Raw genomic sequence first — 16,041 nt, 5'->3', positions numbered from 1 at the left:
TGAGATATATTCAGCAAACAGTAGGTAATGAGAGAAGTAAACACTGGAGTTTCCAACAGAACTGACCCTGAAACCAAAACTTAGGAAGGAAGCTGACCATTAAGCAAGTGGCCCAAAGGAACAATAGCTCAGGCGGATCCTAGGATAAGTCTGAACCTGAGAAAACTGCAATTACACCAAGCTCTTGTCCCAAGTTAACTTTGCCTTACTGCTGGATTTTAAAATAAGGACAGTACTGTAAGAATATAGTTTAAGTGGAATCTTAGAATTCCTCTGGGTAGCAAAGAATTTATTGAGAACTAGATAAACACTGTACTAGATTTAGCAGGGCTCCCTTACACTAATTTCCCTCCTAGAGGACATTTCCAACAGAGAGGCTCTGCAAGATCAAGGACATAGCAGTGTAAGAACTGGAGTCTGTGTTTTCCAACACCAACTCTGTCTACCCCACATTAAAGCATGAGAGCTCATCTGTATGTAGATCTTAGTGATGACATAAAAAATGTAACTGTGGGTGCTAGTGGCTCAATGCCTGAAATCCTAGCTACTCAGGAGGCAACATGGAAAATCATGGTTCAAGGCTAGTCTCGATAGAAAAGATTAGCAGAGTCTATTTTACTTATCAGCAAAAAAAGCTAGACTCAAGGTATGGCTCAATGGTCGAATACCAGTAATGAGCAAAAACATGAAGTCCCGAGTTCAAACACCAGTATTGGCACTGTAAAAAGAGTAAGAAGAAATTCTTAAAACGAAAGAAAATCATTCTCAAGTAGCAAAAGCTAAGAATATGGAATAAATAACTTCAGCAACAAAACTGATTAAACTGGCTAGAAGGCAGATAGGATCCAAGCTGTAACTTGCATATTCTAGTTATGCTATACTTTAGGAATGAGGATGGACAGATCTTAATGGGACTAGGGAAGGAAAGGGTGAAAAAGAAGAAACAAACAAACCATCTACCAGGAGATGAAAATATTCAACTATTGAAGGTCTACTTTAAGGGTTCATGTTGTTATATTTTCATCTTTTCCATTTCTTCTTCTTTAAAGAGTCCTAAAATCCACATGGCAATTTACAAATGGGAAAAACTGAGTACTGGCTCTGCCGGAAATGTCATTTGCTCTTGCTTTCTCTCAGTCCAATTAAGCTCTCAGTCCAATTGTACAGCCTGAAAAGACCTATTGCTTTCAGTTAGCTCCTAACCTGTCTCCTCCAATTGCTCCCAGCAAGCCTCAAGGCCCCTAAAGATCCAGTGGTCACAAAGCAGTCATAAGCTTCCCACATATAAGTGGCTGGAGTATACACCTGGAATCGCCTCTATTTTGGTGCCTGCCCTTCAAGTGTGCAAAGTTTAGTAACTAAGATAGGAACCAGCTTTATAGTTTAACAAATGCCTGTCTCTGGGTTGGGTGGAACAGACCACACTGTCATACCACTGCATCTGGAGCTGCTTTTTAAAGCCAAGTTCCTATTATTTTAAACACACCTCATCAGGAGTCTCTGACATGTTTTGGGCAATCCAGTGCAAATGGTCTTTTTTTTTTTTTTTTTTTTTTTTTTTGCTATGCTTCTTAATTGTTTCTGAATATGCAGATACAATATAGTATAACAAAAAATCTTTAATAAATAATGGAAAAATCCTTGACTTATGCTCAGTTGTTTCTTACATATATAAGGCACACTCTCATTTCTTCACAATTTCCCTTAGATGAATATCAACTAATCCCATAGGACTGACTCAGTGGCATGAATTAAACACTGAAAAAGCTAAATTCATAAAACAATCAGTTCAGTAGAATCTACAACTGTAATAATTTAGGTTAATTCTTACATACTCATTCTATATTTTGTTCCTGTCTGCAATTAAAAAGGTTCTTTCTAAATCAGTCAAAGTTCAGAACATAACACACACAAAATGATTGACACAGCAAAGTAAATAGTCAGGCTATTTGAAAAAGAATCAGGCAACAGTAAATACAGAGAAATTCAAAACCATTCCAACAGAAAAAAACTCCCAGCAGGAAAATCTAGACCTCTTTAAATGCTTTGATTATCTCACAAGGAAAGTGCACACTTGCCAAAAATAATCCTTTATTCTCTATACTTCTTCAACGTCTTTATCACAGGTACTTTAAAAATCTGTGACCTTGAAGAGAGTCTATTAAGCACCCTTGGCAAATAAAGAAATTTAAGGAATGGGAGGTTCAGTGGTTTGTCCGAAGGTGGTTAATTGGCTTACTAAGAATAAGTTCGAAGCCAGATCCAGTGGCTCACACCTTTACTTCTAGCTACTTAAGAAAATTTCCATTTGAGACCAGCACTAGCAAAAATTTGGTGAGACCCTATCTCAAAGAACAAGATGGGCATGGTGATTCAGATTTGTGATCCCAGCTATGAGGGAAGTATCTAAAGAAGGATCAGTCTGAGACTAGCTGGGAAAACACTCAAGATTCTATCTGGGGAGGGGGGAAAAAATCACCTAATACCTAAAGCAACAAAAAGCTGAAGGTATAACTGAGGTGGTACACTGCTAGCCTTAATGCAAAAGATCCTGAGTTCAAGCACACACATATACAGAGACACAGACAGACAGACAGACACACACACACACCCTTAGAATCTAGGACTCGCTCCATATCCAAGTTCCATAAACCAACAACATATTCTTGTTGGTCTCTGATTATCATAAGAATATGTAAGGCCTGAAATTCTCTGATGACCTAGAATTTGCCCTTCATCCTATGGGTAAATTTCCCCAGTGAACATTGCTTAGTAGCATGGCAGCACTGGTACTTCACCAGCCTCCCCAGTGAAGGCTATCTGGCCTTTGCTGCTGTTCTCCTCTGCAGTTAACATTTCACACATTTCTTTCCTAAGCCTTCAGCCTACCTGATGCAATAGTGGTAAAGCAAAACTGACACCAGCTTTACTACAAAGATAAGAACTGCGAAGTAGAAAAGGGTCAGCAATGGGTCATAAACATACTTTGCCAAGTGGTTCATGAGCAATTGTAACATCTGCCGATTTTTCTCTGGGAGCCGATGAACAAGGCTATGTATTTCAGAGACACGAGTCTCTTGATTCTCCAGCTCTGTGAAGAAAGGAAGAAGGTGATATGAGAGCCAAAGCTAAGTCACTTTACAAGACAAAACCAAGGGAAACCAAAGTTTGGAATTAAGAGACTGAGATTTCTTAAAAATATATAATCTCATTTTGCATGCATGCAGTATGACCAGCCCAACAAGATCTGGAAGGCCCTTTAATGATGCTTTGTGTAACAGGGTTCATCAAAATAACTGTCCAAAAATCCAGGCCAAAGTGATGACACAATGAAGCCAGTCAACTACACACCCAGAGAAACTGGCTCCCTAGAGGGTGGCCTTCATTTCAAAGAAGGAAGGAACTTCATGCACTTGTAAAGTGATAAACAAATCTTATGTGAACAACATTGCAAGGGTATCAAATATCAAAATAATGTGTCGAGACAAGACAACATCGAAGAAATTAAAGGAAATGCCCAATACTCTCCAGGTAAGTATTATAAGCAGCCTACAAGAAAGCAATGGCAGAAAAAAATAAGTAAATCTTTCTGCCATCCCATATTCTATATGATGGTTTGTTATGTTCTCTTAGTGGAACTTGTGTAAGTGGCCTCATTTTTCTGGGAAATAGATTGCTGGTACACATCACACCTATTTATAGGACTGATGTGAGCTTTAATTAGAGAATGGTTGCTAGGGGGCTGGAATTTCTTAGAGAAAGAAATCACATAAACACCATCTTCACTCCCAGCTTTCTCCATGTCTTCCTCTTCCCTGTTTTAAAGGAACAACTATGAGGAGATAAGGCCACCAGAACATTAGGTACTACTAAATTAGGCCAGTAGTAGCGACCAGAGTAAACAAACCCTAAAGTCTGGGCATAATAATATCACAAAGATTCATGCCAGATTGCAATCTGATAGAGAATATAACTGCCCCTTTCCTGAGGCTACCCCACGTAGACAGATGCCAGTCTACTTAGGGTAGCTTGTAACTAATCCCTATGTAGTTTAATACCAGTAATATGATGCTAGGGCCTGGATGATGTAGTTGAAGAATGATCAGAAGCTGTAAATGGAAGACATGATGGAAAGACGACTGTGAAGTTATATAAATGGTGTCGTATTCAGGGAAACACTTCCAATGCTCAATTTAGGAAAATGTGCAATGTGTGATTCATTGTGTGAAATGCAACTCAAAGGATGGAAAAACCCCAAGAAGTTAGAACTCCAATAATCAAAACTAGAAAGATAAGCTTGCTTTTCTCTCCTCTCTCTTCTTCCCACCACCTCCCTCCCTCCACAAAGAAAAATACTTAAGTGTTTTTATTCCACTGTAAATTCAATGTAGTAGCAAAGTCTTTACACATTCTGATTCAGTTTTATTTTTATTCTGAATCAGTGTGAGGAGCATGTGCGCTTTACATGCACAATATGATGGGAGATATATTACACATAAAATATATTATACAGGGCTGGGAAGGTGGCTCAGTGGTAGAGCACTTGCCTTGCATGCTCGAGGCCCTGGGTTCAATTCCTCAGCACCACATAAGCAAAAAGAAAAAAGCCGGAAGTGGTGCTGTGGCTCAAGTGGTAGAGCGCTAGCCTTGAGCTGAAGAGCTGAGGGACAGCACCCAGGCCCAGAGTTCAGGCCCCACAACCGGACCCCCCCCCAAAAAAATATATTATACATTATATACATTATGCATAATATATATGGATGCCAAATATTCTTTGAAATAGAAAACTGTATTTTCCTCCCTCTTAAAACTCTGATCTAATGATGACTTACTTGCTGCTTTGATGAAACTTCTTTGAAACTGGTACATCATGAGTGGCCCTGGAAGCATTCTGGAATAAAAAGATATATAGATTAGTCACTGCAATAATGAAACAATCAGATTCTTGGTGAACAGTAGACTGAAGACTGTCAGATGGCATTGTATTTCTCAAAGACCAAGATCACAGAGAAATAAACACAATTTCAACTTTAATTTTAACTAAAAATATTTAGGCATATGTCACTATATCTGGTATGTTCACTGATATCAGATCTAACTTTTTGCCTAAGACAGCCTCAAATGAAACCCTCCCAATCTATGCCTTCCAAACAGCTGGAATTCCAGGTATGTGCCAATATATTCAGACCTTGTTTTCTTTCTTTAAAGAAATGGCTATAACTACATTTCATAGTCACTGGATAGCTGTTAATGCAAAAAGTCTGACACAAACTAAAAGATTCCCTTTTCAGTCAATGACTCATCAATCATTAAGAGCATCTGAGGATGTATATGAGAAACTACACATTTACAACACCTGGGCTTAAACTCTCATCTTTCCAGCAGCCTGTTATTGCAATTAGTACACTGGGAAAAACTTCTGTAGGTGCTTTGCTCCTGAGTGCCAAAAGAGTAGAACCCCTAACACTAGGCATGTTTTATGCAAATTTTATCCTCGGTGTATGTTTAAGTACAGATGTGAGGGTTTTATTTTCTAATAGTTCAAATAATAAACTCAATACACTGTATATAGTTTATGGCTGTGCTATCAAATTCCTTAATCCAAGTCTTCATCATCCCTTGCATTACACTCCTGGTTCCAATGTCCCAATTAGCCTAAACTACCAATTTGTTTCCTGTGGCCTTCTTCCTCTGCTTTCCAGCAAAGTAAATCTTCACAAAACTTAGACAATGGCTTACATGATTCACAATTACAGTTTTCCTTTCTGTTTAAGATTATATACCACTTCCCTGTATAACTACAGTACAAAGTACAGTACTGCTGCTCTTCCAGTCTAACAGAAGTTTCAGTGTATACATGAAACTGAGATGTGGGTGGCAAGTCAGTAACACGAGGGAAGAGAAGAGATGTAGCAACTATATGTGTGTGTGTGTGTGTGTGTGTGTGTGTGTGTGTGTGTGTGTGTGTGTGTGTGTGTGTGTGTGTGTGTGTGTGTGTGTGTGTGTGTGTGTGTGTGTGTGTGTGTGTGTGTGTGTGTGTGTATATATATACGTATATATATATATATATATATGGAAAATTGTCTCTCCAGCAAGGTAAAATTTCCTAATCTAACAGGAGTTTTACTACAGCCATATTCACAATTTTAAGGACCAATGTAAACAATGTAGTCTTTTCCCCCCATATCTTGGAGTTCATTTTGATTAGCATCATTTTATATGGTCATATGTACATAGCTATTGAGCTATTGTGATACTCTGGTAGAACTATCCTAGAAATATACTAATTATTACAAATGAGGGAAAACATGGAGACTATGTTTCTTGGGTCTAGCTTACTTCACATAATATGATTTATTTTCCAAGTCTTCCATTTCCTTATCAATGGGGCAATGCCATTCTTTCTGATGGATGCTTAGAATTTCACTGTGTATATATACCGCGTGATGTATTCTTACAAAGCACAAAATCATTACAATATATAAGGCACATAGGCATGAAGTCTCAACAGAATCTGATACATGGCTTCTTAACAGATTATTTAGGGAGAAGATCACATTTTAGGTTCTGTTTGAGGCTAACTATGATAAATATTTCTCACTGAGATCAAAGCTTTCCAAATCACCCATGGCACCCCTGTACAATGACAATTCATCAACCAGGGAAGATATGCAATCAAGTTGACCAGCTAAACTAAATGCAAGGGCACAGAAGCTCCTTTTACATTGCAAACACCCACTTAACAGCTCTCAGGAAGCTGCAAATAAAACTTCTTCCTAACTACATGAGAACTAGCTGGCTGGCATAGTGCTCTCCAAGTGGAAAGTCCCTACCTTAGATAGGTCTTCAGAGCACTAGTGATGGTTTTTATCTCCCATTCGGCACAGATATCGGTTTCAGTTTCTGAAGCTGTTTTAGGGTCTAAAATAAAGAAAAGACAATGTGTAAATCAGAGCATGAAATATAACAAGCACACATAAAAACATTCAACCTTGTTAGAAATGGGAGAAATGCAAACTGAAACAAAAATGACACATGATTTTTTTTGTCTATTACGTCAAGGAAAAGTTTAAAAATCCAAATGTCTGGAAAAAAAAAGGCAGTGAAACAGATGCTCTCATAAATTCCTGGAGGCAGCAGAGATAAATGCTAGTTTTGAAAAACAATTTGGCAATATGCATCATCAAAAGTCTTAAAAATGTTTATACCCTCTGAACTGGTAATCCTATTTCTTACAATCTCTCCTCAGAAAGAGAAAACATGAGAAAAGTTACATATCCTAGAATATTCAGCATATGCTACTCTTTATAACAGTGAAGGGGTTGGGCGGAGAAAGGAGACAACCTAAATGTTTGACCACAGAAGAGTGGCTCAGTGAATTACAGTATGTCTCCCTAATGGAATACTGTGTTGCCATTCTCATGATGCTGTGTAGCATGAAAAATGTGTATTACATAATGTCAAGTAAAAAATGATAAGAAAATTGTGAGAAACCCATATTAACAAAAGTTGAAAGGAAATGTTCTAAAATTAAATTAGTGGCTGGGTTTAAGCAGTGGAACTTTTTATTCTTTCTAAACGGTACATGATTTGATGCCATTTCTTTCACATAAATTTGAAACTGCCTTAAGCCTAGATGTGCAATGAGCCACTAACATAACTCATCATTTCGTCCTGATCATTTTTTCTTTCTTTTCTTGCATGGAATTTTAAACACATATCCACATGTGCATGTTAAGTGTATTATCAGAGAATGCTTATAGTCTCCCTGAGCAACACATGGGCAGTTCAGAAGAAGTGGCAGAGTTTGAGAATTGTGAATGGCTTGATAGGTCAGCAGAACCTCACCCTGTCACTGGTGAGGTGGGTCAGAAACTGGTGAGAGACAAGTACAGTTTCTGTGTGTTGATGGGAGAGTAAGACATATTGCTGAAAGGCCAGGATTTGTCCAATGGTTCCCAATCCTCTTTTCTTCCTGTGTTCTGCCTCCTCCTTAGTTGTGGAGCTACCCTTTCCTTGTTCCTTCCAGGGAGACAAAGGAGATTCAGGGCTGACAGATCAAAGATTCAAAGGTGTATCATCTCTGGCAATGGTTTCAGGGATGGCCCAACACCTCAGCAACTCCAACCACCACAAACTTAGGACTTTTCCAGGAGACAAACAGCTCTTTGTGGGCTTTTACTTGTAAGGTTATGTAACTATCAGATTCTACCATATGGATTTTGAGAATAAGTCCAAATATGGTTTCAGCTCTTATGTCTAGCTAGGCCTTTTTAATGATGGAAGTGAATCAGTACCCTTCTTTCTCCCCTAAGCTTGTCATTCAGTAGGAGGAGGCCAGAACGTCATGAATAGATTAAGGATGTAGCCTCTGACTGCATGTTCACTTGACATTTACTTCCTGGTGAGACAAAAAAGGTCCTCAACTTCAACATGAGTCTACTGAAGGCAAAGCAGTTGTATGATGTTTTACAGGTGAGCTTGGGCAATAATAAAGCCTGCCTTGTCACATGAAACAAACCAGGAAGAACGCATGATTTCTTTCTTTCTTTTCAAAATTTTTATTGTGATTGAGTGGTTACATAATTTCCCAAATTTCACAGTAATGTGGGATAGAGATGCTTAAAGTCACAAACGCATTCTAACTTTCATGGGGCAAATTGTCTATGATGATTTATTTCTGAAGCCACAGAATGGTAGATCTCACAGAGTTCTATCACAGCAAATTTCTTTTAAAATGTTTGAAAATACGGTTTTCCTAATATCCAAAACTTCTGGAGCTTCTCTTTTTTTTCTTTTTTTGTGTCATCCCAAACTTGAGAATGGTTTCTTCCTGCAGAAGCCTATGCCTCTAAAAGCTGTGTTTTGTGTGACCTTTTCCCTTTCCCATCACAGTATGCATGGAGAGCTGCCACACTGCATGGTTTCTGGATGCAATACAAATGTTACTGTACATTTTTCTGAGGAATAATCCTACTTCTACCCAAGAAGATTGAACATGAAGCAAAACCAGCAGCAGTTGGCAGGTCTGGGAGCTGTGAACTGTTCCCTGAACCACATTTAGCAAACTAATGATTAGCTTCCACTTATTCGTCTCTGTAACCATAGGAATATTGCGTAACATTACAGGGAGTCAAATTACAGTCCAGCTAAAGGGCTTTTTATAGCACTGATGAGGCAAGGCTCCTAACTTGAGCACATCCATTTTAATTCATTTAATATCCAAATTGAATACAGGCTTTCAAGCCACCCCATTTCCAGAAAGTGCTGCCAATTTCCATACCTCCTTCCTGTGCTCCCCTCATTTACAGAAACTTCCTGGTAGCATCTGAATGCGTTGCTGTCATCAACAACTTTTCTGTAGGGCTCAGGGTATTTGTTTTCACCAAATCCCCTGACTATTGAAGACTTAAACCCAAACAAATGTTTCACAGAGATCTCTCTGCGGACAACATTCTCATCTCTTGGGTAAATACTGTACCAACAAGCAGGACTGTATAAAAGTCCTTAGGACTTTTTGAGGAGTAGATTCTATAGTAAGTACTTTTAGAAACTGCCCAACTGTCTTTCCAAACAAGGTTTGGGTTTACAAAAAAGCATCAAGCAGGTGATGGGCAAAAAGGATCACCTCTTCCACCCACTCACGACTGAATTCAGAAAACTAGGAGAGAGCTAGGCATGGTGGCATGTGCCTGTAATATTACCTATGCAGGAGATACATCTGGACAAAAACCAGAGATGCTGTCTGGAAAATGAACTAAAGTAGAAGTGAACAGGACTGTGGTACAGTGCCATGAGGCCCTGAATTAATACCCCTTTCTTTTCTTTTCTATTATTTTGTTGATTAAAAAAGAAAGGAAAAAAAAAAAGGAAAACTAGGAGATAGACCAGAAGAAGTGCTGCGATAGGGTGGTCTCAGAAAGGTCACACTGTACCAATCCTGAGTGATTTAGTTTAAAACTGTGCTGACAGCCCACTTATTTATCAGGCAATTGTTTGAGAATTTGTTGTTAGAGGATTTAATTTTTCCAGTTCCAAGTATATTTTAGATGTGAGACCCTTATCCGTTGTATGGCTAGTGAAGATCTCCCAATCCGTGGGCTTCTATTGATCTTGCTAGCTATGTCCTTTGCCATGCAGAAGGTCTGCAGCCTCATGCAATCCCATTTTTCCAACTTTTGATTTAGTGTGTGTTCTGGTTCTCTATTGAGAAAATTTTGGTCTGTGCCAAGGAGACCTAGTGTTTCTCCTATTCCTGTCTATAATGTTTTCTGGAGTCTGCTTTGACTTTGAGGTCTTTGATCCATTTGGAGTTGATTCTGGTACAGGGTGACATATAAGGATCTAACTTTAGTTTCTACAGGTATTTAATCAATTTTGCCAACACCATTTGCTGAAGAGGCTTTCTTCCATTCTATTTTTTTTAGCTCCCTTATCAAAGATTAGGTGGCTATAGGTCTGTGGGTTCATTTCTGGATTTTCAATTCTATTCCATTGGTCCTCAGGTCTGTTCTTGTGCCAGTACCAAGCTGTTTTGATTACTATGGCTTTGTAATAGGGTTTGAAATTTAGTATTGATGTTCCTCTGGAACTATTCTTTCTGTTAAGGATCGTTTTTGCTATTCAGGGTCGTTTATTGTTCCATATGTATTTTTTGATTGCTTCTTCTATTTCATTGAAGAATAAGGTTGGAATATTAATAGGTATCACATTGAATTTATAGTCTTGGAAAGTATTGCCATTTTCATGATGTTGATCCTTCCAATCCAGGAGCATGGAAGGTTTTACCGCTTCCTAAGTTCTGTTTTTATTTCCTTTTTCTGGTTTTTAAAGTTTTCATCGTAGAGGTCTTTCATTTCGTTAGTTAATTCCTAGGTATTTTATTTTTTGTGGGGCTATTACAAAGGGAGTTGCTTTCCTGATTTCAGCCACGCTCTTCTCATTGTTGGGCATACAGAAGAGCCATTGATTTTTGAGGGTTAATTTTATACCCTGCGACTTTGCCAAAGTTTCGAATCAGCTCAAGTAATTTGGGAGTGGCGTCAGTGGGATTCTTTACATATAAGATCATGTCATCTGCAAAGAAGGAGAGTTTTACTTCAGCTTTCCCTATCTGGATCCCCTTTATATTTGTATCTTGTCTTATTGCTGTAGCTAGGCATTCTAATACTAAAATGAAGAGAAGTAGAGAGAGTGGACATCCTTGTCTCATTCCTGAGTTTAGAAGAAATGTCTTTAGTTTTTCGCCATTAAGTATAATGCTAGCTATAGGATTGTCATATACTTCTCTGAAGAGCAAATAAGAATGGCCAATAGACACATGAAGAAATGCTCAACCTCTCTAGCCATAAAAGAAATGCAAATCAAAACAACACTGAAATTCCACCTCACCCCAGTTAGAATGGCTAGAATCAAGAACTCTAGTAACAACAGATACTGGAGGGGATATGGCCAGAAGGGAACCCTACTGCATTGTTGGGGGGAGTGTAAACTTGTTCAACCACTTTGGAAAGTAGTATGGAGGTTCCTCAAAAGACTCCACATAGAACTCCCCTATAACCTAGCAATCCCACTTGTGGGCATTTACTCAAATGATCACAAACAAGACCAAACTAAAGCTACCAGCCCAACTATATTTACTGCAGCATTATTTACCATAGCTAAGAAATGGAACCAACCCAGATGCTCCTCAGTAGATGAATGGATCAAGAAAATGTGGTACACACACACACACACACACACACACACACACACACACACACAATGGAATTCTATGCCTCCATCAGAAAGAATGACATTGCCCCATTTGTTAGGAAATGGAAAGACTTGGAAAAAATTATATTAAGTGAAGTAAACCAGGCCCAAAGAAACATAGGCCCTATGGTTTCCCTTATTTGCAATTACTAGTATATGTCTGGAACAAGCAGAAAAGGTCAAAAGCTATGTACATATGACCAGATAAGATGATGTTATGTGAAATGAACCCCAAGATAGGGACACAAGTGGTTTTTTCTTTCTTGCTATTGATTCTAACTTATTTATAATGTACCTTGTGATTTTTTTGTTTCTATGTTCCTCCCCCACAGTATAACCCCTGTTTTCACTGTATTTGATGTCAGTGCCCTGCATCTTGAAGGGAGAAAAGAAAATGCTTAAATAGGGATGCAGGTTGACCCATTATAACAATGAGATGTGTAAGATATTATGTTGAAAAACGAACTATATAATTTAGGCAGGAAGGGGGACAGGAGGGAGGGTAGTGTAGTTGGAGAGGTGGGAGGAAAGGGATGGTAGGGGGAAAACAAAGGAGGAGGTAACAATGCTTGATAGGAAATGTACTTATTACCTTGCTCATATAACTGTAATCCCTCTGTACAGTATTTTTACAATAAAAAGTGTATTTAAAAAAACTGCTGAGCCGGGTGCTGGTTGGCTCACGCCTGTAATCCTAGCTACTCAGGAGGCTGAGATCTGAGGATCCATGATTCAAAGCCAGCCTGGGCTGGAAAGTCCATGAGACTATCTCCAATAAAAACCACTCAAAAACCGGAAGTGGAGCTGTGGCTCAAGTGGTAGAGTGCTTGCCTTGAGCTGAAGAGTGTAGGGACAGCGCCCAAGCCCAGAGTTTAAGCCCCATGACCGACAGAAAAAAAAAAAACTGCCAATAAACAGATACATTCATAATAATGTGATGTAGTTCAATTAAATATTTTTTACTTCTAACTAAAGTTAATATATGCACTTGGTAAAAATAAATACAAACAAATATATATACATTAAAAAGTAATATGATTCTATAGTATAACCATCTGCTAATGTGTATGTATACATTCCTATTTCTAACAATCTATGCCTATTTAAGTACATATATAAATAAATAAACCTTTTCATTGGCATGCACAAAGCCATGTGTGGATCCCCAGGTAAATTAAAACCACAAAAGTAAGCAAGCTATGTATATAACATTCTGTGTAATCCTCTTTTAATTTGACAGTCTCTTATAAAACTGTCCCATATTGGCATATAAACACAATTACTTTTCTGTACTTTATTGTATAGATGCACCACTGTTTATTATTGGAAATGAAGGTTCTTCCTTAGGGTTTGCTATGATGGATAATGATATAAAACTGTTTCTTTGAATATCATACCTGTAGAAATAGGTGCATTTTTAATTTCAAAAGATATTGCTCAGGTACCCTCAGAGGTTTAGGTTTCAGAGATTCCTTCCCATATCTTTGACAGCAATATGCTGTCACAGACTTTGATCTTAGCTAGTAGGGTTATGTTTAAATTTTTTCTCAATTTGCATTTTTAAGAAAGAGAAAGATAAAAATCCTCTCCAGTATGTATTTTTAACATGAGATTTATTTATTGTTTTACAAGTGTATAGTTCTATGAGTTCTGACAATGTAACTCCATGTAATTACCACCACAATCAAGGTATTTCTATCATCTTCCAAAACACTCTGTATGCCATTATCGTCAAGCCTCTTTCTCCACCTTCACCCTGGCAACCACTTCCACAGAGCACAATGCTTTTGAAATCTATCTATGTCATTACATGTACCAGTAGTTTAATCCTTTTATTACTGAGTAGTACTCAATGTTATGGATATGCCATAATTTGTTTATTCACCCACTAGTTGATGGACATTTGAGTTCTTTTCAACTGTAGCTGTTGTAAAGCTACCACAAATATTTTGCAAAGGTCTCTGTGGACAACATTCTCATCTCTTGGGTAAATACTGCACCGACAAGCAGGACTGGGTAAAAGTCCTTAGGACTTTTTGAGGAGTAGGTTTATATAGTCAGTACTTTTAGAGAATACCCAACCATCTATTCAAAATGTTTGGGGCAGTTTGCATTCCCACCAATAATATATGCAAGTTCTGGCTGATCTACAACCTTGTCAACACATAATCTGATCAGTCTTTTTAACTTTTAATTATCTTAGTAGGGATTTCCTTACTGAATAGTGGTGTTCTCGTGTGCTTTTTGGTCATTTGTGAATTTTCTTTAGTGAACTTTTTTTTTCTTCCCCAAATCCTTTGTCTATTTTAAAAATTGAGGACAACAGGTACAGGCTCAAGTAGTAGAGCTCTAGTTGTGAGTGAAAAAACTGAGTAACAGTGCAAGGCCATGAGTTCCAAGTGGGTTGGTTGTGTAACTGAGATGTAAGAATCTTTTAAAATGTACTTTGGATATAAATAATTTATCATACATGTTTTCCAAATGTCTTCTAATCTGTAGATCATCTTTTCTTTTCTTTTTAATAGTACTAGAACTTGAGCTCAGGGGCTTACCTCACTTGAGCCCTACCTCCAGGAAAATAGTATCTCCCCCCCCCTTCTTTTTATTATTGTCTATAAGTAGTTGTACAAAGGAATTGTCATTTAACAAAGCAGTTTATAAATATAATACATCTTTTTTTTTTTTGTCTTTTCTTTTTTGGTAATATAATACATCTTGACTGATGTAACCACTTTCAACATTCTCACGCATCTCTCCTCTACCCACCCCCCCCTTCCACTACTCTTAATTTTATAGGACATACATTGGATTCTTGGCTGCCTTCTTCCTCTCTGCTCTCTTCATTCCTCTCTTTACTCTCATCCCCTTGACCCCACCCCATTACTTTTGAGCACCCACTTCCTGGTGGGTACCATTGTAAAGAAATGGAAAATTTTATATTGAGTGAGGTCAGACCCAGAATGACAAATTTTTTCCTTTATATGTGGAAACTAGATTTATCTTATAAACGTATAAGTAAATACATTGGGTGGTATGCAAATGTATAATAATGTATTAACTGAAATACAGTATATTCAAGGGAAAACTCAAATAGTGTAATTCCTTAGACAGGCAAAATAAAACACCAGAAAAAGGAAACTACCTTTTTAAGAAGAAAATTTTTTACTGAGAACAAAGTCTAACTATCATAATTTTCTTCTATAGTTCCTGTTTTTTTATCCCACCTAAAAAAAAAAAACTAGATGAATCACAAAGATTTTTCTCCTAGAACTCTTTACTGATAGTTCATATTTAGGAATATGATCTATTGCAAACTCATTTTTGTATACAGGGTTAAGTAAGGACTAAGTTTCATTTTTTCTCTATATGAATGTTCAACTGTACTAATGGCATTTGTTTGAAAGATCATCCTTTCCTTGGTAAGTTACCTTGACCCTTTAAGCAAAGATCAAGTGACCATGTGTGGGTCTTATTTCTAGACTCTTATATTTTCTCCACTGATTTATATGTTTGTTAATAAATACATACAGTCTTACTTTCTGCATAGAAAGGTGCAAGTCCTGGGGCTTGAATTCAGAGTCTAGGCACTGTCCCTGAGCTTCTTTTTGCTCATGGGTAAAACACTACCACTTGAGCCACAGCACCACTTCTGGTGCTGTTTTTCTGTTTATGTGGTACTGAGGAATTGAACCCATGGCTTCATGCTGCATGCTAGGCAAGTACTCTACCACTAAGCCACATTCCCAGCTTACTATTTTGTTTTTATAAAATATCTTTTGCTAAAATTTTGAACCTTTCCCATTCTTTAATTCCATTACATCTTTGAGGAGGAAGTTTATATAGCAGATGTAATCCCTTCAAAGTTAGTTTTAATATTTGGCAATTTGATCACCATACGTAAGATATAGAACCAACCCAGATGCCACTCAGTAGATGAATAGATCAAGAAAATGTGATATATATATATATATATATATATATATATATATATATATATATATATACATATATATGAATTCTATGCCTCCATCAAAAAGAATGACACCACCCCATTTGTTAGGAAATGGAAAGACTTAGAAGAAATATTAAGTGAAGTAAGTCAGACCCAAAGAAACACAGGTCCTATGGTTTCCCTTATTTGCAATAACTAGTATACTAGGATAATCTTACCAGACAAGCAGAAAAGGTCAAAAGCTATGTACATATGACCATATAAGATGATTCTAAGCAAAATGAACCCCAAGATACAAATACAAGAGGTTTTATCTTTGTCGCTGTTGTTGTTAA

General features: G+C 37.6%; 1 protein-coding gene across 4 annotated transcripts in view; it reads right to left on the bottom strand.

The window, feature by feature from the left end:
* Arhgap26 (Rho GTPase activating protein 26) overlaps positions 1-16,041 on the bottom strand; it is a 447,402-nt gene that overhangs the window by 161,821 nt on the left and 269,540 nt on the right. For all 4 annotated transcript variants that reach the window (XM_070036290.1, XM_070036291.1, XM_070036292.1 and 1 more), the window contains exons 15-17: positions 6,834-6,921; positions 4,833-4,891; positions 2,986-3,091 (exon numbers count right to left, since the gene is read on the bottom strand). In XM_070036290.1, the coding sequence (XP_069892391.1) occupies positions 2,986-3,091; positions 4,833-4,891; positions 6,834-6,921 (253 nt within the window). The remainder of the gene's footprint in view (positions 1-2,985; positions 3,092-4,832; positions 4,892-6,833; positions 6,922-16,041) is intronic.

Source organism: Dipodomys merriami, unplaced genomic scaffold (assembly GCF_024711535.1).
Source record: "Dipodomys merriami isolate MVZ:Mamm:240054 unplaced genomic scaffold, mDipMer1.0.p SCAF_27, whole genome shotgun sequence".
NCBI classification, from domain to species: domain Eukaryota; kingdom Metazoa; phylum Chordata; class Mammalia; order Rodentia; family Heteromyidae; genus Dipodomys; species Dipodomys merriami.
The sequence above is the reverse complement of the archived record's forward strand: the minus strand, read 5'-3'. Positions and strand labels throughout refer to the sequence as shown.